This window comes from Cottoperca gobio, unplaced genomic scaffold (genome assembly GCF_900634415.1).
Source record: "Cottoperca gobio unplaced genomic scaffold, fCotGob3.1 fCotGob3_192arrow_ctg1, whole genome shotgun sequence".
NCBI classification, from domain to species: domain Eukaryota; kingdom Metazoa; phylum Chordata; class Actinopteri; order Perciformes; family Bovichtidae; genus Cottoperca; species Cottoperca gobio.
In genome coordinates this window covers 155,337-182,116 of record NW_021166834.1, presented here as the reverse complement: position 1 = coordinate 182,116, position 26,780 = coordinate 155,337, and the positions used below count along the sequence as shown (strand labels likewise).

At 39.9% G+C, this 26,780-nt stretch overlaps 1 protein-coding gene across 1 annotated transcript in view; it reads left to right on the top strand.

Moving 5' to 3' along the window:
• LOC115004824 (IQ motif and SEC7 domain-containing protein 2-like) overlaps positions 1–26,780 on the top strand; it is a 115,263-nt gene that overhangs the window by 23,837 nt on the left and 64,646 nt on the right. The window contains exons 2-3 of the mRNA XM_029426523.1: positions 6,414–6,650; positions 6,989–7,045. Coding sequence (XP_029282383.1) covers positions 6,414–6,650; positions 6,989–7,045 — 294 coding nt within the window. The remainder of the gene's footprint in view (positions 1–6,413; positions 6,651–6,988; positions 7,046–26,780) is intronic.

Here is a 26,780-nt window from a genome sequence, read left to right as displayed (position 1 = left end):
CACATTAATGCAGCAGGAACATGTAACACACACATTAATGTAACAGGAACATGTAACACACACTTTAATGCAGCAGGAACATGTAACACACACATTAATGGAGCAGGAACATGTAACACACACATTAATGCAGCAGGAACATGTAACACACACATTAATGCAGCAGGAACATGTAACACACACATTAATGTAACAGGAACATGTAACACACACATTAATGCAGCAGGAAAATGTAACACACACATTAATGTAACAGGAACATGTAACACACACACATTAATGCAGCAGGAACATGTTATACACACATTAATGCAGCAGGAACATGTAACACACACATTAATGCAGCAGGAACATGTAACACACACATTAATGCAGCAGGAACATGTAACACACACATTAATGTAACAGGAACATGTAACACACACATTAATGTAACAGGAACATGTAACACACATTAATGCAACAGGAACATGTAACACACACATTAATGCAGCAGGAACAAGTAACACACACATTAATGTAACAGGAACATGTAACACACACATTAATGCAGCAGGAACATGTAACACACACACACATTAATGCAACAGGAACATGTAACACACACATTAATGCAGCAGGAACATGTAACACACACATTAATGCAGCAGGAACATGTAACACACACATTAATGCAGCAGGAACATGTAACACACACATTAATGTAACAGGAACATGTAACACACACATTAATGCAGCAGGAACATGTAACACACACAGTACTGTAACAAGAACATGTAACACACACATTAATGTAGCAGGAACATGTAACACACACATTAATGTAAAAGGAACATGTAACACACACTTTAATGCAACAGGAACATGTAACACACACATTAATGTAACAGGAACATGTAACACACACATTAATGTAACAGGAACATTTAACACACACTTTAATGCAGCAGGAACATGTAACACACACATTAATGTAACAGGAACATGTAACACACACATTAATGTAACAGGAACATGTAACACACACTTTAATGCAACAGGAACATGTAACACACACATTAATGCAGCAGGAACATGTAACACACACATTAATGTAACAGGAACATGTAACACACACATTAATGTAACAGGAACATGTAACACACACATTAATGCAACAGGAACATGTAACACACACATTAATGTAACAGGAACATGTAACACACACATTAATGCATTAGGAACATGTAACACACACATTAATACAGCAGGAACATGTAACACACACATTAATGCAGCAGGAATATGTAACACACACACATTAATGCAGCAGGAACAAGTAACACACACATTAATGTAACAGGAACATTTAACACACACTTTAATGCAGCAGGAACATGTAACACACACATTAATGTAACAGGAACATGTGACACACACATTAATGTAACAGGAACATGTAACACACACATTAATGTAACAGGAACATGTAACACACACATTAATGTAACAGGAACATGTAACACACACTTTAATGCAACAGGAACATGTAACACACACATTAATGCAGCAGGAACATGTAACACACACATTAATGTAACAGGAACATGTAACACACACATTAATGTAACAGGAACATGTAACACACACTTTAATGCAACAGGAACATGTAACACACATTAATGTAACAGGAACATGTAACACACACATTAATGCAGCAGGAACATGTAACACACACATTAATGCAGCAGGAACATGTAACACACACATTAATGTAACAGGAACATGTAACACACACATTAATGCAGCAGGAACATGTAACACACACATTAATGCAGCAGGAACATGTAACACACACATTAATGCAGCAGGAACATGTAACACACACATTAATGCAGCAGGAATATGTAACACACACACATTAATGCAACAGGAACATGTAACACACACATTAATGCAGCAGGAACATGTAACACACACCTTAATGCAGCAGGAATATGTAACACACACACATTAATGCAACAGGAACATGTAACACACACATTAATGCAGCAGGAACATGTAACACACACATTAATGCAGCTGGAACATGTAACACACACACACATTAATGCAGCAGGAACATGTTATACACACATTAATGCAGCAGGAATATGTAACACACACACATTAATGCAACAGGAACATGTAACACACACATTAATGCAGCAGGAACATGTAACACACACACAGTAATGCAACAGGAACATGTAACACACACATTAATGCAGCAGGAACATGTAACACACACATTAATGCAGCAGGAACATGTAACACACACACATTAATGCAGCAGGAACAAGTAACAAACACATTAATGTAACAGGAACATGTAACACACACATTAATGCAGCAGGAACATGCAACACACACACATTAATGCAGCAGGAACATGTAACACACATATTAATGTAACAGGAACATGTAACACACACATTAATGCAGCAGGAACATGTAACACACACAGTACTGTAACAGGAACATGTAACACACACATTAATGCAGCAGGAACATGTAACACACACATTAATGCAGCAGGAACATGTAACACACACATTAATGCAGCAGGAACATGTAACACAAACATTAATGCAACAGGAACATGTAACACACACATTAATGTAACAGGAACATGTAACACACACATTAATGCAACAGGAACATGTAACACACACATTAATGTAACAGGAACATGTAACACACACATTAATGCATTAGGAACATGTAACACACACATTAATACAGCAGGAACATGTAACACACACATTAATGCAGCAGGAACATGTAACACACACACATTAATGCAGCAGGAACAAGTAAAACACACATTAATGTAACAGGAACATGTAACACACACATTAATGCAGCAGGAACATGTAACACACACATTAATGCAGCAGGAACATGTAACACACACACATTAATGCAACAGGAACATGTAACACACACATTAATGCAGCAGGAACATGTAACACACACATTAATGCAGCAGGAACATGTAACACACACACACATTAATGCAGCAGGAACAAGTAACACACACATTAATGTAACAGGAACATGTAACACACACATTAATGCAGCAGGAACATGTAACACACACACATTAATGCAACAGGAACATGTAACACACACATTAATGCAGCAGGAACATGTAACACACACATTAATGCAGCAGGAACATGTAACACACACATTAATGCAGCAGGAACATGTAACACACACATTAATGCAGCAGGAACATGTAACACAAACATTAATGCAGCAGGAACATGTAACACACACATTAATGCAGCAGGAACATGTAACACACACATTAATGCAGCAGAACATGTACACACACATTAATGCAGCAGGAACAAGTAACACACACATTAATGTAACAGGAACATGTAACACACACATTAATGCAGCAGGAACATGTAACACACACACATTAATGCAACAGGAACATGTAACACACACATTAATGCAGCAGGAACATGTAACACACACATTAATGCAGCAGGAACATGTAACACACACATTAATGCAGCAGGAACATGTAACACACACATTAATGCAGCAGGAACATGTAACACAAACATTAATGCAGCAGGAACATGTAACACACACATTAATGCAGCAGGAACATGTAACACACACATTAATGCAGCAGGAACATGTAACACACACATTAATGCAGCAGGAACATGTAACACACACATTAATGCAGCAGGAACATGTAACACAAACATTAATGCAGCAGGAACATGTAACACAAACATTAATGCAACAGGAACATGTAACACACACATTAATGTAACAGGAACATGTAACACACACATTAATGCAGCAGGAACATGTAACACACACATTAATGTAGCAGGAACATGTAACACACACATTAATGCAGCAGGAACATGTAACACACACATTAATGCAGCAGGAACATGTAACACACACATTAATGCAGCAGGAACATGTAACACACACATTAATGTAGCAGGAACATGTAACACACACATTAATGCAGCAGGAACATGTAACACACACATTAATGTAGCAGGAACATGTAACACACACATTAATGCAGCAGGAACATGTAACACACACATTAATGCAGCAGGAACATGTAACACACACATTAATGCAGCAGGAACATGTAACACAAACATTAATGCAACAGGAACATGTAACACACACATTAATGCAGCAGGAACATGTAACACACACATTAATGCAGCAGGAACATGCAACACACACATTAATGCAACAGGAACATGTAACACACACTTTAATGCAGCAGGAACATGTAACACACACATTAATGTAACAGGAACATGTAACACACACATTAATGCAGCAGGAACATATAACACACACATTAATGTAACAGGAACATATAACACACACATTAATGCAGCAGGAACATGTAACACACACATTAATCTAACAGGAACATGTAACACACACATTAATGCAACAGGAACATGTAACACACACATTAATGCAACAGGAACATGTAACACACACATTAATGTAACAGGAACATGTAACACACACATTAATGCATTAGGAACATGTAACACACACATTAATGCAGCAGGAACATGTAACACACACATTAATGCAGCAGGAACATGTAACACACACATTAATGCAGTAGGAACATGTAACACACACACACACATTAATGCAGCAGGAACATGTAACACACACATTAATGCAGCAGGAACATGTAACACACACATTAATGCAGCAGGAACATGCAACACACAATAATAAATAAAATAATACATGTAAAAACACTTTAACACAATGAATACCTTTACTTTTCAAACTTTCAGTACATTTTGCTGATAATACTCACATACTTAAGGTTGAGAATGCATGCATACTTGTAGTGGAGTTTTGTTTTAGTACTTTCACTCAAGTAAAGAGGATCTGAATACTTCCTGCCCACCTGGGGATGACCCTGACTCTGAAAATAGAGATAAATAATCACAAATGTTAGCCAGAAATGATTACGTTATTGTTGTATTATTCGTATTAAAAGTAATAATATCTAGTTATCACATTTTACAATAAAATCAAATTGTTATTGTAATTCGTTCACTGATTGAATGCAGTCGTTATCTCACAGACAGTGATGGTTGTATGATTAAAGAGTTGATGAAATTTGCATTTAATTACCTGATAGTTTGGTTGAAGTTTGGAATCCACGTTCTTCACCTCTGGTATATCCAGCTTGGCCCTTAACATTTTGTCAAACAGCTGCTGTAGTCAAACATTTTATACATAAAGTAGTTTTATTTTTTTGGTATAATTTGTAACAAAAGCATTATCATCATTTTAACCTCTGGCACTTCCATCCTCATGGTTGTCACCAAGTATAAATATGGTTATAACATCACATCATAACCTTTAGCTATTTTTAGAGTGAAGTTTGTGAAGGTGACATGACACATGGCGGTGCACGCAGTATGACTCTTCTTCACACAGCTCCTCGGTGACAGATTGGTGATTTGCCTGGTGGTAGGGTTCAGTGAGCGGTTAGTGAGTCCATCTTTTAGTTGCGAGGTTGCAATAGACATTGAGGATAGCAACCTTCTTGTACCAGCTATCAAACCTTTACCTGCTCTGGATGAGACCATCAGTAAAATGCTCTAAATAAGTGGAAGACGCATTTGGTGAGGAAATGGCTAAATGGCTAAATAGCCAAACAGCAAATCAGCGTTAGCGAGCAGGATAAGACTAGCCCTTCCTCTGTCCCCTGAAAACACAGTTAACAATCTATATATGTGCATCATCCTCCCTCTCCTGACTCACTGTACACTATACATGTACTTCTGTGATGCTAACTGCTAGTGCTAACGGCCGACATTGACTGTGTGCTAACCATGAGCTAGTAGCCTATATTGTGTGTTCTAACTGCTAAGCTAACACGTGTGATTGTATGTTACCGTTGTATGCTGGTATGACTAGTTAAAACTTAATACTAACTATTGTATGCAATTTATATTGTGTGCTAAAGTAATGCTAACATGGTAAAATAAGCTAACTATAAGCTAAGATTATTAGTTGTAACTGTGTGCTAATTGCTATGCTGCTGTTATTTATTGTGTGCTAAGCTAATGCTGATAGATGTGTGCTTTTTGCTTTAACACTACTAGCCATACTTGCTAATTGCTACAGGCTGCTATTAATACTTTGTGCTAAGCTATTGCTGATAGTGTGCTGTAATGCTAACTGTGCTAATTGTGTTTGTTTATGTGTGCCTGTCTGTTCTTGTTGTTGTTGTTGTTGTCTACCTTTCTCTGTTTCTCTCTTGACTTTATTTTTCTCTCTTTTTTCTCTTTCTCCCTCTCCCAACTCTTTATCTTTCTTTCTCTCTTTCTATCTCTTTCTGTCAGGTCTTATTCCTCCTCCACTACCTGTTCTACTACCAACACCTCTTGTCGTTCCTCCAACAACCCTACTAGCATCACCACTCCTTCCTCCACCTCCTCCTCCTCCTCCTCCTCTCTCTACTCCTCCAGCCTACCTCCTAACAGCCACGCCACCTACCATCAGTACTGCTGTCCCGCGCGCCTCCGCCTGCCCAAGCCTCCCTGCGCCCTGCCCCCCGCCAAGCACCACGAGCAGGCAAGGTAAGGGCCAGAGTCCCCCTTCCTCAACACCCAGCCTCACCCACTGTCCCCCGCTCTGCCTCCACCCACCACACTGCCCCTGGTAGCCTCCCCCAGACCATGTTCACCATCAGGTTGGGCAGTGACCCCAAACGCATTGAGAGTGAATTTGACGCGCGTTATGATTTCTGAACTTACTTGATGTTTTAAGTAGAACTGTGGCATGTTAAAGCTGCAGTTTGTAACTTTAAAAAAGATAATTTGGTATCGTACTTGCTAAAATATTGTCACTATACGCTGACAGTAGTGCACAAGACAGATTAACTGTGAATAAACCCTGTTCCTCTGCCTCTCCCCAGTGCTCCAAGTGGCATTTGCAAGATTCCAGCGCGCCCGAAGGAAAACAACCAATCAGAGCCGAGGACTCTCTAAATCAAACTGTCAAACTAGGCATCGCTGACATTAATGAAGATTCTGTTACTGCATTATCTATTCCTCGCCTCAAAAGTTTCGGAAATAAATATTAGTGTATTGTTTAGCTGTAAATCGAGAACGTTTTCTCGAGTCAGTGGGCGGTGCTTGGTTTTAGCTCAACCGTTTTCAGCGGCCAAGTCTCAAACTTTCTCATTTTACAGCAAGTCTGCCCAGACTGAGTGACCAAAGACACATTATTTGTGCAGTATTTTACAAAACAAAGACACATCGAAGGCAAAAATCACAGTGAAATCTGGGTATATTGTAGTGATTACAAAACCATCTTCTAGTTCCAGCTACTTAGAAGTGAGTATGTGTTGCTTTCCTTTGCCTTAAATTAAATTAAATTAAACAGAATATTTATATATGTTTGACATTTGAACACATCATCTTTGGATTCAGGAAATTGTGCTGTGAATCTTTCATTATTTTGTCGAACATTTTATAGATTTAAAATTTAGCCATTAATTTAGAAAAAGGTTTGCAGATCAATCGATTATAAAAAATAATTCTTAACCTAACTTTATTTATGAGAGAAGGAAAACTAAAGTAAAGCAACAACACCTGAATTATTGTATTATTACATTTGCTACAGATTATCGTAGAAGATTAGTTTTAAAATTATTATTATCGGATTTATTTTTACAGTTTCTATGTTGTTATTGGGATTTTCTACCTCTAAAATAAACTTAAATAAATTAAACTGGGCTCAGTGTCTTTGTTAGGGAACTTCTAGCCCTATAGTACATTATAACCAGTTCAGTGTATTAACTATTAAAGGAAATCCTGATCCGACTGTTTGGCTCCTAAATCTTTGCATCTTTGCACAAAATGGAAATGTGAAGTATAAAATATAAAGTCTAAAACGCAAAAGTTCATTTGTGACGATCCAAACTCAAGGTCCACTCACTAGCTTTCAGTAGAAGACAACACAATGTGCCCTGAGCTTGTGAAGACCATGTGATATGTCTAAAGCTCTGGTAAAAGCAAGTAAGTGGACCTTGAGTTGAGTGTTTTGTCAAAATGAAGTCTAAAGTTTGTTGTTGCAGTAAAAGTCGTTCAAATTCGCTCTAAATGCATTTTGGCGTCACATGAAGCCTCACCTGCCCCCCCAGTCACACACACATGAAACAGCCCTGAAGGTGAAGCAGCCTCTCCAGTCGCTCCTTCTCTCTCATCCACCTTCTCCCCAAACACCATCACATCTCTCTCTCTCCACACCCACCTTCATCCCTCCCACATCTTCCATACTGCTCTGAAACAACACATCTGGAAGCCAAGCACCATAAACAGAGTCATCTAAGAGCTAATGACTCAACGGCGGCATTAGAGAGTCTTTCATTATTTCTTTATTCATTCAAATTTTTCTTTTTTCTTTCTGTTATTGCTGCTTTATTTCAGAGTTTAATGCATGTAGAGTTTCTAAATTCCGATTTAAGTTTCAAAGTTGTTCACACAGAACAACAAGTAAAAACAACGATGATGAAAGAATAAAATATATAATAGTTGAATAAGATTATTTCTCTTTCCCTCCAAACTGAGATTTGTATCTTTAATCTTAAACAGCAGAGGGCAGTGAAGCGACTAGATGGGATCTTTTAATACAAAAAGAAAAAACGTTCCCCCTTCAGACCCACATCTGTCTTTAAGAGAGCGTTCCCTCAATAAACACACATTAACACAACAATGTCAACATGTGATTTAAAGTTTAATATATCATTTATACTTTAGACTCAAACATTTACTGCCACAAATTCTCACTACAGCACCAAATGTGGATTAATCCGCCACTGAAAATAGTCCCCAACAAATACACTATTTGCTGTTTGTTTGATAAATGATGATAAAGATTAAAATCTTCAGGCGTGGAGCCACAGACAGTAAATCAGAAAGTATTGAGAGCAATAAAACATTAGCTTTTGACATTTTTTTAGATTTTAGATTACACGTGGTTTTCCCATCGTGCACCAGCACTTTAACACTCGTTGATTTTTAAATACTGTGATCTTTGAATCAGCAAACTGAATTATTTACTTCTTCTCTAAAAAGATTATGTACTATGTATTTCTTAGCTTTATTAATGTAGCTGGAAATTTTACGACATTTTTAGACAGTATTTATTTGCAAAGTTAAAGTTCTACTACAAGTTGCTTGTCAAATTTTCAGGAATTTCAGATTAAGATTGATTTTACATTTTGGCTGCAAACTCCAGAGGCTCGTAGAGATGCTCAGCACACACACACACACACACACACACACACACACACACACACACACTCCAGTCGTTTGTATTCAGAGACAATCGTTGGGATTTGAGTTTATTTCTTATATAGTGAACGTGACACAGAAAACACAACAAACATAGTGTTATAACAGTTAAATCATATGAGGCGTTCAGGTAACTCTTAGTATAAACAGGACACCTGCTGTTTGACAACAAGCGCGCGTGTGCGTGTCTGTGTGTGTGTGTTTGTTTGTTAAAAGGCACCACTGGGACACATATTAAAGTCACACATTAAAGATTGAGAGTGAGGAGATGATTTCTTCAACAACTGTGTGTGTGTGTGTGTGTGTGTGTGTGTGTGTGTGTGTGTGTGTGTGTGTGTGTGTGTGTGCTAGAGGATGAGTCACCAGCAGGGGAGGGTGTTGTGCATAACTACACACACAGAGCAGAGGGATTCGCCACATGACTAACATGCTGCTGACGACAGGCTGAGCTAACATGACCTCTGATTCTTCTGCTGAGTTCCGCAGCATCACTTCAAACTGTATGAACACAACAACAGAACAGAGAGTTAATGAAAATCTCTTAATGTTACTGTGAATAACATTATGCATACATACATATATTATGTTCAGCCACAGTGTCGTCAAAAGCATCTTGAAAGAACAACTGGAAACAGCTGAAAATGGCACGAAAACATCCTGAGTTCTCTTTACTTGTTGTTATGAAACAAAACAAATGGTTTTAAGGTAATGATTTATTTAAAGTCACATTTGCAGCAAACAGTGTGCAGCAAGCATTTAAAAGACATTTAGATAATATGTCCAAAGCAGTTCAAAGCACTCCAGATCTCCTCAGACGGAAGGATTTCAGTCTGTTTCTCGGTTTTCAAGCCATTTGATCATTTAAAGAGCAGGAGACATTAAAACTTCTGAATGGGATCAAAGTGATGGATTACAGCTCCGTTTTGAAAATCATCGGCGCCATGATTATCGTTCTCATTTGCACTTTTTACCGGCATTAATTCGTATTGGCTCCGGCCACTATCTCAAAATGACCAAAGGTCTGGCTCCCCGTCACCTCACCCTCTACTCACATCATCCCTCCCTCCCTCCCTCCCTGTCCTCTCCCCTTGAGGAAAACACTCAGACTGAGAAGTGAGTTTGGTCACCTTCGACTCTATGTAAAGTTTATAATTTTAAGAGATTAATTGTGTCCCGAGGCGACAAGGGAACTGCTTCACCTCCACCAGGGAAAGTAAAAACTGAGAAGGTCACTCCTCCAGTTACAGATGTGTAAACACTGACACATGGTGGCCACGTGCAGTACTGCAGCTCTAAACTTAAAACCCCATTACCAGAGTACTCTTCTTTTCTTCCCTCTTTTCTGATTCTTCTTCCACCATCCTTTTATCTTTTTTCTGTCTACCTTCTTCTTCTTCTTCTTCTTCTTCTTCTTCTTCTTCTTCTTCTCCTCTTCTTCTTCTTCCTTCTCCTTCTTCTCCTCCTTCTTCTTCTCCTTCTTCTCCTTCCTTCTTCTTCGTGCTTCGCCCTTCTTCTCCTCCTTCTTCTTCCTCCTTCTTCTCCTTACTCCTTCTTCTTCTTCTTCTCCTTCTTCTTTTCCTTCTCCTCCTTGCTTTTTCTTCTTCTCCTCTTCTCCTTCTTCTTCTCCTTTCCTTCTCCGCTTCTCCTTCTTCGCCTTCTTCTCCTTCTCATTCTGCTCCTTCTTCTTCTCCTTCTTCTTCTTCTTCTTCTCCTTCTTCTCCTCCTTCTTCTTCTCCTTCTTCTCCTTCTCCTTCGTCTTCTTCTTCTCCTTCTTCCTTTTCCTTCTCCTCCTTCTTTTTCTTCTTCGCCTTCTTCTCGCTTCTTCTTCCTCCTTTTCCTTCTCCTTCGCCTTCGTCTCCTTCTTCGCCTTCTCCTTCTTCTCCTTCTTCTTCTCCTTCTCCTCCTTCGTTTGTCTTCTTCTCCTTCATTCTCCTTCTTCTTCTCCTTCCTCCTTTTCCTTCTCCGTGCCACTTCTTCGCCTTTCACGTTCTTCTTCTCCTTCTCCTTCTCTTCTTCTCCTTCGTCTCCTTCTTCTTCTCCTTCTGCTCTTCTTCTTCTTCTCCTTCTTCTCCGTCTTCTTCTCCTTCTCCTTCTTCTCCTTCTCCGTCTTCTCCTTCTTCTTCTTCTTCTCCTTCTCCTTCTTCTTCTTCTTCTTCTCCTTCTTCTCCTTCTTCTCCTTCTCCTTCTTCTTCTTCTCCTCTTTATCGCTGTTTTCTTTACTTCCAGTCATTTGCTGTTTGATTCTTGATTATCGCTCTTTCTGTGTCTCATGATGTAAATATACAGATAGTCATTCGTCAGTCTGTTGACTTTATTCTTATGTAAATTATTTAAAAAAAATAGATTGACCATGGATGATATACAATATATTATAAAAAGTATGAAATACAAAATAAATCTATTATCCACTGCAAACGATGAGAATGTACCTGATGATGATGATGATGATGATTATGATGATGATGATGATGATGATGATGATGATGATGATGATGATGATGATGATGATGGAGGTGATGATTATTTATAAGCGATGATTAACAACTGCGATGATGATGATGATTATGATGATGATGTCATGACAATGACTGTGACAATGAGGATGATGACGGTGGTGAATGATGAAGATTAAGATTAAAAACTCCTATGATTCTAAAGAAGCCTGTTTTATTCTTATGTTGGTCGAATGTTTTGACTTCGCAGTGAAGTCCAAACACAGTCGACAAGATGTTTGGTGGTTCAGAAATGTTCAATAATTTATATTTGTCCAGTTTAAAATATATAATATAAACATTTCTGTGAGCCAGAGCTGTGATTCAGTCCAACATCAGCGTGGGGGGCCAAATAAATGAATAAAGGTCTGAAAGAAGAAGTGAGCAGCCGCCATCTTCTAGTTTTAGGGTTGCCTAAACACCAAAACCACCAACAAGTCCGTCCTTCTCTCAGAACCTTCTCACTTCCTGTCTGTGGCTCTCCGCTCCAAGTCGCTGAAAATAGTCCCTTGTTTTATCAAACAAGGGACTATTTTCAGCATTGATCCACATTTGAGTATTTTTACAGTGAACACATTTATCACAACACACACTTTAACGTCCCGCCTTGCTTTTACAAACAGACTGATTTAATAAAACCTTTTCTTTGAGTCTTTTTAGTTGTTGTTTTTATATATTCTTTGTTATTTGTGTTAACTATGGTGCACCTGCAGATTAAATGTATATATAGTTATATATATATGTATATATATATATATATACATATATATATATAGTTTCTTATCCCAAACACATCCTTCCATTCGGCTCGTGTAATTTCAATCTGCACTTTTTTCATTTATATTTTGAACTCTTCTCTTTGATACGTTCAACATGTAAGTCTGGTGAATAATATGTGACATTGCACCTGCATCATGCTTCAGTCAAGAGGAATCTCAGTGTTACTATGATTAAACATCTCTGATATTGTTTTGTACTCTCAACATACCTGTACATCCTTAACTACACTGGTACATTACAAGGAAACATTACAAACCAGCGTTTGGATGCAGCTCAACTCAAACTGTCCTGTTATGTCACGTTCAATCTGTCCCCGACTGAAGCCGAGGTCAAGGGGAGGGGAAGCGAGCGAGCGACGGATAATTCGATTAAAGTCTTAGTGAGAAAAGCGGAGACGCTGCAGGTCTGCAGAGAGAAACAGATCGAACTCATTCACACTTCAGGAAAACACACTTCAGCACTTTTTCTTTCTCACCCGATGGATGAAATTGGATAACCTGACTGGAATTCAAACACTTTCCCATCGAGCTTTTAAAACCTGCTGAGTGAGCACAGGAAGCAGGAAGTACAGACAACAGGAAGTACCATGACAAGCAGGCGGTCAGTTTTAGGTCACGACTCTCCCGACACTTGCAAGTGACTATTTTAATACTTTATGTGACTGATTCTGACATATTTTGTGACCGTTTCTACTTCCTGACTTCTGAAATGACCAACACAGACTCCAGACTGTATTAGCTAATTAGCTAATCTGCACCTCACTTGTGAATGACAGCACAGGACTGGAGGTGAAACTGGGAATTAAAAGGTAGATGAACAGATGATACTGTTTTAAGCTCCTTCTGTTTCTAGCTTCACTTCACTTACAGTCACTTTAAAGAGAGAAGCTTTTATTAAACGCTTTTACCTTCTAACGATGCAGCTAATCTGTAGCCAAGAGCTAATAAAGAGGCTGGATGTGGTGGAAATGAGATATAAATACACTGATTTAGTTGGTTTGTTTGGGCTTCTAGTGTTTCTGCCTTTAAGGGAATCTGAATCCATTTAAACAAACAAGGGTCCTGGGAAATTAGTTTATCTGCTAGCAAGGGAGCTATCCTGTAGCCAGAAGCTCCCGCAGCTTCCCACAAGGATTAAATCTTTCAGCCTGTTAGCGTTCTAACTTACTAGGCCTCTTGCAGTGAGAGCTGTTGACAGAAAGTTATTCCAAATAAGATGTTTTAGCGAATGTTTTCTTGTCTTCAGCTCCAACAGTCAGCGAGCTTCATGTAAACTTCAGCATTTAGTGCTGTGGCTCAACAGTCCTCCTGGCTGCCTTTACGTTCAGCCAAATGCTCCGTCAGCTCCTCCTGAAGGCGTATTGATCCGCTGGATGCACATAAACCTGGGAGATTGGGCTGCGGATGCATCATCTGAGAGGATGTGACTTTGCAACAGGTTTCTGTACGTTTTCCTGTGATTGTGCTTCACAACATGTCACAGTTGTTACAAAGTATTCCCGGTGCCTGACTGTGGCATTGATCCATTGCACTCAGTCAGTCTGTGAAGGTCAGCTGTACTCCACGTCACGCTAACAGCACGTATGTGTGGTTCATATTGAGTTATATTTATAATCTGACCTTCTGATTTATTGACTGACTTCTTATATTTATTTACTGACTGAGAAACTAAATAACTGTACGCAGGCCGCAGCTAAAGATTCTTTTCACTGCCCATCATTTGATTAATACATTATTATAATTTTGACACGTCAGAAAATAAATGATAATTTCCCGGGTCCCATGGTGACATGTCAAGTGTTTGTTTTATCCAACCAGCACTTTAAAATCCAAAGATATTTAATTTATAAGAATAAATCAGTAAATCAAGAAGCTGGACCAACCACGTGTTTGGCATTTTAGCTTCAAGTTATATCTCCCATCATAACCTGGTTGATACGATAGTTTTGTAACTTTTTGAGGAATTATTGAGGTTAAAATATTTAGAAAATTCTATCAACACAAAGCTCAGCTGAAAACATTCTGAAGGTTAAAAGCTGAAAAGAGAGACTGACTCCCAGATTAGGAACCACTGAACTATAGCTTCCTGTGAGACACAAACAATAATCCATTCTTTCCTTTTAATACAAAATGTTTGCTCCAAGTTACTAAAATAAAAGAGAGAAAGCAGCTGCAGAGTGACAGCAGCCGACGAGCCTCGTCATCTCAACACGGAGACTTCATCTTGTCGTTACCTGGAGATGTTTCTCCTCTCGTGCACCGGTAATTAAAATTAATCTGTTCAAGCAGGGAGGAAATCTTTTTTTCTAATTGCTCTATACCCACTTTAGTCTTTTGTTGAAATGACTAAAGGGATTTAAAAATGTCTTGATATTTCTTTATAGTATAAAATATATAGTAAATAAGCAACAATCAGAAACTCATTTAATCTACTTAAATCAGACTGTGTTGATTAATCTGACAATTACTTTCCTTATTAAGTTTGTCTGTATGACAGCATAGTTTCCCAGGCTGACGTCCTCAACTTGTTTTTATCCGACCAACAGTCTGAACCCCCAAATCTTTTCATTGCAAAGGTTTGAAAAGAAGACGAGCAGAAGCAACTCAATTGCAAACGCAAAGATTTGTACTTGGACTTTACAATCCTTAATTCATTCAAACTTTGCCATGTGTTCAGGAAATTCAAAAAGTACCGTGTGACTTTCAGAGTCAGTGAAACGTTGCTGTTTATAACTGTTTATAACTGTTTAAACTGTTTATAACTGTTTATAACTGTTTATAACTGTTTACACTGTTTATAACTGTTTATAACTGTTTATAACTGTTTATAACTGTTTATAACTGTTTAAACTGTTTATAACTGTTTATAACTGTTTATAACTGTTTATAACTGTTTATAACTGTTTATAACTGTTTATAACTGTTTATAACTGTTTATAACTGTTTATAACTGTTTATAACTGTTTATAACTGTTTATAACTGTTTATAACTGTTTATAACTGTTTATAACTGTTTATAACTGTTTATAACTGTTTATAACTGTTTATAACTGTTTAAACTGTTTATAACTGTTTATAACTGTTTAAACTGTTTATAACTGTTTATAACTGTTTATAACTGTTTAAACTGTTTATAACTGTTTATAACTGTTTATAACTGTTTAAACTGTTTATAACTGTTTATAACTGTTTATAACTGTTTATAACTGTTTATAACTGTTCTGTTTATAACTGTTTATAACTGTTTATAACTGTTTATAACTGTTTAAACTGTTTATAACTGTTTATAACTGTTTATAACTGCGACCTTCGTTAGAGCCTCACTGACTTACTGTCTGACTGACAAACTGTTAGACTCTCGTCTGTCCCACTGTCTCACTGCTCACTGTCCCACTGTCTCACTGCTCACTGTCCCACTGTCTCACTGTCTCACTGTCTCACTGCTCACTGTCCCACTGTCTCACTGTCTCACTGTCTCACTGCTCACTGTCCCACTGTCTCACTGCTCACTGTCTCACTGTCTCACTGCTCACTGTCTCACTGCTCACTGTCCCACTGTCTCACTGCTCACTGTCCCACTGTCTCACTGCTCACTGTCCCACTGTCTCACTGCTCACTGTCCCACTGTCTCACTGTCTCACTGCTCACTGTCTCACTGCTCACTGTCCCACTGTCTCACTGCTCACTGTCCCACTGTCTCACTGCTCACTGTCCCACTGTCTCACTGCTCACTGTCTCACTGCTCACTGTCCCACTGTCTCACTGCTCACTGTCTCACTGCTCACTGTCTCACTGCTCACTGTCCCACTGTCTCCCTGCTCACTGTCCCACTGTCTCACTGCTCACTGTCTCACTGTCTCACTGCTCACTGTCTCACTGTCTCACTGCTCACTGTCTCACTGTCTCACTCCTCACTGTCTCACTGTCTCATTGTCTCACTGTCTCACTGCTCACTGTCTCACTGTCTCACTACTCATTGTCTCACTACTCACTGTCTCACTGCTCACTGCTCACTGTCTCACTGTCTCATTGTCTCACTGTCTCACTACTCATTGTCTCACTACTCATTGTCTCACTACTCACTGTCTCACTGCTCACTGCTCACTGTCTCACTGCTCACTGTCTCACTGTCTCACTCCTCACTGTCTCACTGTCTCATTGTCTCACTGTCTCACTGCTCACTGTCTCACTGTCTCACTGTCTCACTACTCATTGTCTCACTACTCACTGTCTCACTGTCTCACTGTCTCACTGCTCACTGTCTCACTGTCTCATTGTCTCACTGTCTCACTGTCTCACCGCTCACTGTCTCACTGTCTCACCGCTCACTGTCTCATTGTCTCACTGTCTCACTGTCTCACTGTCTCACTGCTCACTGTCTCACTGTCTCACTGTCTCACTGCTCACTGTCTCACTGTCTCATTGTCTCACTGTCTCACTGTCTCACTGTCTCACTGCTCACTGTCTCACCGCTCACTGTCTCACTGCTCACTGTCTCACTGTCTCACTGTCTGACTGTTTCACTGTCTCATTGTCTCACTGTCTCACTGTCTCACTGTCTCACTGTCTCACTGTCTGACTGTTTCACTGTCTCATTGTCTCACTGTCTCACTGTCTCACTGTCTCACTGTCTCACTGTCTCACTGTCTCACTGTCTGACTGTTTCACTGTCTCATTGTCTCACTGTCTCACTGTCTCACCCGTCTCTGCAGCCTGAAGCTGCTCGAACGCAACCAGGCAGCTGCGCCTCCACATGTTGGATCAACGTTAATGTTTTTATTCCCTCCTCAAGGAGAGAGACAAAACACTGTGCACCTCCAGGGAAAACATGCAAATGAACGGGTGTTAAGAAGAAGAGCCCACAGCACTTCTTCAACATCTCCTCCACTCCGTGTGCCGGCTGCACACACCTGAAATATTCTGGAAATACCTGAGAAGTGCATTTTCAGAACAGTCTGCGTCCACCACGTGGGCGGACAACATTTCCTTAAGTGCAGTGTCCTGTCAGTAACTTCCTTATTTCAAGTGTCAAGATGAAAACCTGCACATTCACCTGGAGTTTGAGCTCTGAGGAAAGGAAAGGTCATGTCTTTACTCCAGCAGTGACTCGTTTGCCTCGTGCACGTTGATTGTTTTCCTGACAGGAGCTCGTTAAGGAAAGCTGATGTTAACTGCTGACAGGCTGAAACTAGCTCATATGACAGGAAGTGAAGCCTAAACTCACTCGACACATGTGGCGAGAGGCCGGTGTGCGCCACTGATGAAAAGACGGCAGGGCAGTGATGCCATCAAACAGCGACCCTGTGGACTTCTGGGAAACAGAAGTCAGCTGAATCTGAGGATTGCTGGGATGTCCGGCGTGCCGGGCATTTGGGACCTTTGCCCTCGATTTTGTCTGCGCTCCTCTGGGACCTGGTCGCCTCTCCGCAGGTAGGCAGAGTGCCTCACTGTGACGCCAGGGCTCCCACTTCCTCTACTGCACCGCCACCTTTCCTTTCCTCCTTCTGTCCAGTGTCGTCCTTTTCTTCTGTATTTCTTCCTTTCGTCCTCCTTCTGGAGTCAAAGTCAGAAAGGGGGGAATTTATTTGCAACTCCATCTTTAAAGGGCTGGAAAAAAGGAATAAAAAGGAGGAAATATAAATATTAGAGTAAGAATGGAGGAAGTAGAGGAGAAGAGTAAGACGTGAATGGCAGAGAAGTTGATGGATGCGGGAAAGGAGGAAATGAAAATAGATGGAGAGGATATTAAGAAGGAAACATCGTTTATTTATTCACATAGCAACCTTTCGCACAAAGCTAATGCACCTCAGTGCTTTACAAGCGATTGTCATAAGTTAGGATGTTAAAAGAAGTATTAATAATAAAAAACATAAAATTATATACTATAAAAACTAAGGTGCATTTTTAGTTTCTGCTTAAAAAAGATCAATATTTTCAGAAGAAGAAGGTGGAACTTGTGTTTGTATCAGTGGACAACAATGTCGACAGATTTATTGTTTTTTATCAACTTTATTTATAACACATGGAACATGAGGAGGCTACAGTGACTCACTGAAGGCCGTTTAATTCAAGTTGGATGCGAAACACAATAATACCTCTGTTTATTCAGAGAGTTTAACAGTGACGGTCGATGGTATTGACGTGGGACTTTAAATGTTGCTGCCGCAAGGAATTGTGGGACAGCATTATCTCCTTTTCTATCGTGAAGGATGGTCTCCTACGCTGAAGGAGATAAGTAAAGGAAGCATTGAAGCACCTTTCCTCAGCATTTAGAGGAACAGCTCTTATCATGGCGGACACTTAACACTTCCGGGTCATTTCACTCCGTCAGGAACCTTCCTACGCAAACAAGAGTATTCGAGCGCAGCCAAGGTTATCAGGGAGGAGGAAATAGGTGGTAGAGAAATGGGTAAGTGCGAAGAAAAGAAAGAAAGAAGGTGGAGAGAAAATTAGCAGATGTATAAAGGAAAAGAGGAAGAGATGGAGAAGAAAAGGGTGAGAAAGGAAGGAAGGAAGGAAGGAAGGAAGGGGACAGAGAGGGAAATGAGGAGTTAGGAACTGATAATGAAGAAGAGAAAGAAACAGGGAAGTAAAGGAGGAGGTTGAGAAACAGAGGGGAATAAGATGAGAAGGAGAGGAAGGAAAGGAAAATGAGAAATCAGAGGAAGAGACGGGAGACAACAAAAGGAAAAAAGATGTAGACAAAATAAGGAAGAGATCAAAATAGAGGAAGAGATAGTAGGTAGAGGAGGAAGTGAGAGAGGAAGTGGTGATGGGGTAAGGGAAGAAGCAGAAAAGGACGAAGGAAGAAAAGAAGACAGAGGAGAGACTGAGTCCCTCCGAGTGCTGCAGACGGAGCAGAGCAGCGTTTTAGGCCGCAGTCACATTACAGAGGCTTACAGTCCAAAACTCATAGCCACACCTGTCACTGAGTCTGTGTCTGTATGTATAAGCATGCTCATTCTCCTGCTGCACACATCCTCAACGAGCATTATGCATGCATAAATTAGGAGCACACACACACACCCGTGTTACTGAATGTATGTGTCATTCAGGGGTGTGTCGCTGCTAGAAATCAGACATTGCGAGGCTGCCAGCTGATCCGCCGTGAGCTGCATTTAAAGGAAGAAAAATAGGTGTGTGAATACAGAGAGAGAGGAGGTGTGTTCAGAGAGAGGGCGAGTTAATCAGAGGAAGAAGTTAATGCAAGAGAGAGTGAAGGATGCAGAGAGCGGGCGAGCAAGCCACAGCTATCAGATGTTTGTCAAAGAAGATGAGTGCATGTACGCTGCCAGCACCAGATGTGTGTGTGTGTGTGTGTGTGTGTGTGTGTGTGTGTGTGTGTGTGTGTGTGTGTGTGTGTGAGAGAGAGAGAGAGAGAGAGAGACTGTGACTGACAGGCTGAGTGTGTGCACTGGAGAGTGAAAACACACACACACACACACACAAGCAGACACGTGGAGAGGAGGCTGTCAAGAAAGCAACCATGCATCTCCACAGAGAATACACCCGGAGAGAAGACGGGGGGGGGGGGGGACGAAGAAAGAGAGGAAGGAAAGGAGGACAGAGGTTAAATTGAAAGAAAAGGCAAAGATGGAGAGGAAGGGAGGGAGGGAGGAGGAGGAGGAGGAGGAGGAGGAGTTGGGGGAGTGGCTGGGTGAGAGAGGTAGACAAAGCAAGGGAGGAGGTGAGAGAGAGAGAAGTGGGGGGAAGGAGGAAAGGAGTATAGGGAGGGCAGGCTCAGAAAAAGAAGCAGAAGAAGAAGGAGGAGGAACAGACAGGGCAGGCGAGTGACAGAGAGAGTGAGAGAGAGGTGTGAAGGTGTGTGTGTGTGTGTGTGTGTTTTATTCTGTCCAGTGTAAATTAATGGAAGGCGTCTCCATTGTCCTCAGAACGGTAAGAAGCTCTGCTGCTGCAAAGCATCTGGCTGCTATTAATAGGAGGCTGTACATGAGCGTGCATGTGTGTGTGGGGGGGGGTAACTACAAGTTCATCCTGCCTGACTTGCCTGTACACTCAGTGTGTGTGTGTGTGTGTGTGTGTGTGTGTGTGTGTGTGTGTGTGTGTGTGTGTGTGTGTGTGTGTGTGTGTGTACATCAGCTGTGATTATATGCAGTGTTTGGGGGGTTGGAGCTCGTGTTTAGGCTCAAGGTTAGAATCCGATTCAGTTTGAGGTTGAAGACAAATGTTGATATTTTAACATCATTGTGTCGTCTCTCAGCATGAGTCCTGCTCACGTTACATTGTTATACTTTTAGGTTTATGTTTGAATTAAAACAAGATTAAGTTTAGAATTGTGTTGAGCTTTGAATCGGGATTAGATTTAGTTTAGACTCAGGTTTGAGTTGCAGTGGGTTAGGGTTAGTTTGAGGATAGAAGGAGGTTTTGGTTTTGGTTAGATTTAGATTAAAGTTGGATCGGATTAGATTTTAGGGTTAAGGGTTAGGATCAGGTTGAAATAGGCTTGTTGTTATAATCTGGTTTACATTATGCTTAGACTTCACTTAAGGTTGGGAAAATGAATTATGCTCATATTGATTTAACAATTAGATCAAAGTTACAGTTATAATTAGGTCTGACATCAGCCTGACTGACAGCCTCAAACCTGCATTCTTTATAATCTCCAGCAGGGGGCGAAAAGAAGCGTGATTGTATAGAAGTCTATGAGAAAATGAGCCTTCTTCTCACTTGATTTATTACCTCAGTAAACATTGTAAACATTATATTATGGTCTCAGTCGCTAGTTTCAAGTCTTCTTCAATACAGCACGATGTTCATTTAGTAAATGAAGGTCCCATTAAGAGTCAAATAGATGACAACCTATAGAAGGATTTAGTCTGTGGGTAAGAAGAAGCCTTAGATTAGGATTCTGATTAAATAAAAATGTAGGTTACAATTAGGTTTTAATTAAGGTTTATGTTGAAATCAGATCTTTAGTTTAAGGTCGGTTTGAATTTGATTCAGATTAAGGTTAGAAATAGTTTGATGTTGCGATAACATTATGCTAAAGGTAACGTTAAACTCATACTGTAGTAATCTTGGAATAAATTGAGGTTTTATTATCTATATATTATTTAAGGTTCATCTTGAGATGATCATGTGTTAAGATGAGGATTGGACAATGTTTAGACTGAGGTGAGATGAAGGTTACGTGTGTAGTTGTGATGGTCAGGTGCTGAGGAAAGCTTTATTTCTTATGAAGCTACTCATGAATATAACGATCCAGCCCTGCGTGCTGCCTCCTCGCTCCTTATCATGCAGACGTGTGTGTGAAGCAGCAGCTGAATAAATTTGCAACTCGTTTTAAATCAAACATGAATTCATGTTAAATACTGCAAACACAGCGGAGCAGCACTGCTTCTTCTTCTTCTTCTTCTTCTTCTTCTTCTTCTTCTTCTTCTTCTTCTTCTTCTTCTTCTTCTTCTTCCTCTTCTGAGCTGTAGTTACTGGCGGAGCAGACCAGTCACACCAGTATACTGGAGCAACTGGGGCATAAAGAGCCATGTGTCTGTTCCAGCATCGTGCATCATTTATGTTTTCTTAGGATCTTTTGAAAGGGACTTTCTTCCTCTCGCAGACAAAGAGTGAAAGTCCCAGATTGGAATCAGCTTGGTCTCTTAAATTCTCTCCAAACCCTCCAGCCGCAGCAGATCCACAGATATTACCTAAAATATATCAAACATGATTAAAACACTCAATTACATGTTGATTACTGGAGCTTAACTGTGCAGGAAAAACAAACAGAACAAATATAAATCTCTACAGCGGCGTATTGCTGCTCAGTTTCTATTTATAACAAAACATTTATTTTTATTATTACTACATGCTAAATGGTAACGTTTTAACCAGCAGTTACGTTGTGTTAACACATAACTCACATTCAGATTGTATCATAACATAACTTGGTCACCACTTGTTTTATGTGCAGTTGAAGACATTTCATTTGAAAAGATTTCCTTGTGGTGCGTTCACTTGCCAGTGGGAAACAGACAGCTGCTGTTGAGCGTACTCTGTGATGTTGTTGTAGTAAATGAATGTCATGTGTCCGTGCGGAGATGGTACAGGATGTGAACTTGAGTTATGAACACAAAACAATGTCTGCTGGAGAAAGTGAATTAATTGCTTTACAAGTGAAAGAGATCGTTTGTGGGATTGTATAGAAAGCAGAATGGGATTTATCTGATCTCACGTCTTTGTTATAGTTGGAAGAAAATACTTTTTTATGAAGATGTTATGAACAGACTTTTAATTACGCTGATAAGCCGGCCGTCATACCATCACCTGGAGGATGAAGTGCACTGTAACATTTAAACATGTCAGCCGTGTTGGCACAAAAGGTCTTTTACCTGCTCCTGTTGTTATTTCAGCTGTGGGATGATTTGAATCAAGCGCACCTGAACTAGGTCAGATGAACTGTATGAGCATCCCGCCTACGCTGTTAAAGAGGAAACATCATGTCAGTGCCTAATTTAGGAAAAAACATTTTTTCTTTGCTCCCCAAAACAATTTCTGTGGGTTGAGGACATTTCTTTTAACCAATTTGAGATCTGAAACTCAAAAATCTTTCTTGATGAATAAAGAAAGAAAACGACTTTCTGTAGTAATGTTTTTAATTTGATCATTTTGGAGACGACGTTTGTTAACATACAGAAAAATAGTTGTTTTTAACGCATAGTATGTTGAAAAGTAAGCATTTTTAAGTCCTTAGTCCACACTCATGACGAAATGTTAAGGTTCAAGAAGCCCAAAAACGTCTAATATGGACAAAGATGGTTCTGCACACTGACGACCAAAGAAAGATACTTTTTTTAAATGCCACGCTTTCATCCACTTGACCTTCATCAGGGCAAATGTGATTATAATGACATCAAATAGAGCACTGAACCCAGACTGCATTAGGACACCAGAATATTCATTCACAGATTTGCTGATTGAATTTGTGACTTTAAAAACCTCAGGCAGCTGTAAAGTAAGGAAAACAGGATGTATTCCAACAGAGAAAGGTTTCCTCAGGCCCAAACTGGAGCAAAGCACTGTGTGAGTATAATCACTCGTATTGCTGAGAAGAAATGGCAGAGATTTCATATTAATTGGAGAGTTTGTATTTTCAATTTACTTACAAAATCTTATGAGGATCTAAAATGACCACGTTCACACGGGAAATTCATCTCACAGATATAGTTCCCAAGGTACATGAGCTGAACAGACACAATCACAAAAACTTCATAGAAATTGATGCAGAAAGTAATATAAATACACATCAGAAGAAAAAACTGCATATTTAATTTTCCAGTTTGATCCACTTCATCAGTATTTCCTCTCCATTCATTTAGCTGCAGTCTACCCCCAGCAGAACTGGGGGGGGGATGTAAATTCAATAAAAAATTCATAACTTGACCTATTTGTTCAGCAACTCACCTAGAAAACAAAACAAAAACACATTTTCCAACACACGCGACCATATATCACGATATAACATCCAAATGAACATCTCATCTTTTGGCTCTAGCTAGCTAGTTTTGACAATTTCTTTTATTTTCCCTTTGTTTTGTTCAGTGTATCTCGATCTCACACCCATCATAATTTGCCTTTTCTGCTCAGAAGCTGAATAAATATTGAAATGCCGAAATGCTGTTGTTGATTCTTACATCGTCTTTTAAAGCGTATTGTTTAGCATCTCATTACTCTGAATTTTTAGGGCAGAGCTTTGTGGAGAAGAGGCAGCAGCCCAAAATAAGACGGTCCCGTTGGGGCCGCGGTGAAGTGAAGTGAGGTGTTAAGACATGCAAGTGCACTACCGCTCAATTATTTAGCGAACGAGCTGCAAGGATTGGGCAGCCAGGAGGGGGTTTGTTGGTGACAGCAGAAACAGAGACCTTTCATTCTAGAAAAGGTATATTGATGTTTATTGTGTCTCCCTGGTATTTATGATATAATTTGTTTTGTGGCTAGGGTAGTTCTGGGAGGTGTGCATGCAGTAAAAAGTAGGGCTTTATGAAAGTGATGCACGTCCTGAAAGCTTACATTTCAAGTCAGACGGTTAGCCTGCTATGTCATTAACCAAGTAGCCTAGCTTGTGTTCTGTTTCTCCAGATTCTTCTGCTTTTTAACGCAATGGGCAGAAAGAAAATGAACTTAGACGGATATATAAACATTGGGCTTGTTTACCAGAATGTGTTACCCTTTTAGTGGCAAGGCCTCAGGATTGCTACAATGGCTAGTGGTTCTTTTTGGCGCAGAGCAATCGACATTTACTAGGAAGCTTCATTAGGTTTCCGGAGGATCAATCCTTATGGTTTTTGGTGCCTAAGTAAAAGAGTTTAAAGCTATTGCATCCTAACAGCTCCCTGCTGCTCCTGCTGATAACTGCTACCAATTGCTAATGCTTCTGCTAACTAGCGATACTGCTAACTTCTACTGCTAACTGCTATAGCTACTGCTTGCTTGTACTATAAACTGCTAACTTCTACTGCCAACTGCTATAGCCTGCAGAAAACTTCTACTGCTATTGCTAACTGCTGTTGATATTGCTAATGTCTACTGCTTGTGCTAACTGCTGTTGCTACTGCTAACTGCTGCTGTTGGTGCTAACTAGAGTTGATAGGCCTACTGATAACTGCTGCTGTTTTTTTTATTGGCTTACGCAGCAATCTCTGAGCAGTGAAGACTGTGGAAGTGCCAAAAACTGGTCACTTAAGGCTGGCTCCAAAAGGTAGTCAATCTCCATAGACCACCGTCACAATCGGTTTTTGGTCTCTATAGCTAATTTCCCTGTTCATGGAAACTGTAGGGGGGTAACTTTTGTATAACTCACTCATTATTAGGGCCGTGGTTGCTTTGAGTAACGGCTTGCTGCTAATGATGAATTTGTAACATTAGCATGCTATATACAGTATTTATAGATAATACAATTTACTCTTTATCCGAGTCGAGGTTTTGAACTTCCCAGTTTGAGTTTTGTCTGATTGGATAGGACAGCTGCTCTGAACTGAGCCATCATGTCAAGTTCAGTTTTGATCTCCCATAACATTAAACTGTGACTTGAATGCTTCTTAATGAACTTACATTGTCTTACTGCCTCAACACAAGGCAGAGTAACAGTATTAGTGAAGGCTTCTAAGGATTGTAGTCCTGTGGCCTTTGCTCTGCTGGCTCCACACCACACACACACACACACACACACACACACACACACACACACACACACACACACACACACACACACACACACACACACACACACACACCATCAAACCTAAACTATAAATGTAAAGCCTGACGCTGCACAACTGTCTGCTGTCTGGGAAATGATGGGAGAGAGAAAGACTGAGTGTCGGAGCGAGTGAGAGAGAATGACAGTGACAGGAAGAGAGAGACAGAGATACAAATTGATGAAAAGGGAGAATGTGAACTGAAGAATCCACTTTATTGTATCAAAGTGCTGTGTGTTACATTTTAAACACCAGTATATCATTGCCAAATAAAATGCTTTCTTGGCATAATGAGGAAATGGGAGCATGATCGTGGTGTTGGAGGGGGGATGGGGGGGCTTATTTCTCCTGACTCATCAGAAGACCACCTTTCATCCCTCTTAGCTTCTTTTGTTGTTGTGTTTGGGTTGCTCACTTAGAAAGTGCAGATAATTATATTGTCTGAGCTCATGGAGTTTGTTTTTCTTATTTATTTGATTCAAATGTTTCAACAGAATCCTGAACCATGTCGGCCACTTTTTAATACTTTAATAAATACATTTGACAAGTGAGCTATGAAGTTATGACGTGTTAATGTGGACGGAGCAAGCTGCTTCCTGCTGCTTCCAGTCTTTATGCTAAGCAAGGCTAACTATGTCTACGGCTAATTTAGGTTTTTCCAAAATCCATGAACTTTTGCTTTAAAACACAACCACCAAGCTCAGCAGGATGTAACTTGTGCTCTGAGCTCTGAGATTTCAAGTAAGTGCACATTACCAGCAGATCTTTGAACACTGACAGAAACGTAATCTTTCCTTTAAGTGTTATCACAAAGATAAAGCCTGTAAAGTCCCATTCATGTATGAAATTCAAGCCCAAAGTCTTCTATTTCCAACAAGACCTGTACTGTTTTGCAGGAACAAGTATTTTGATTATTATAATGCACAA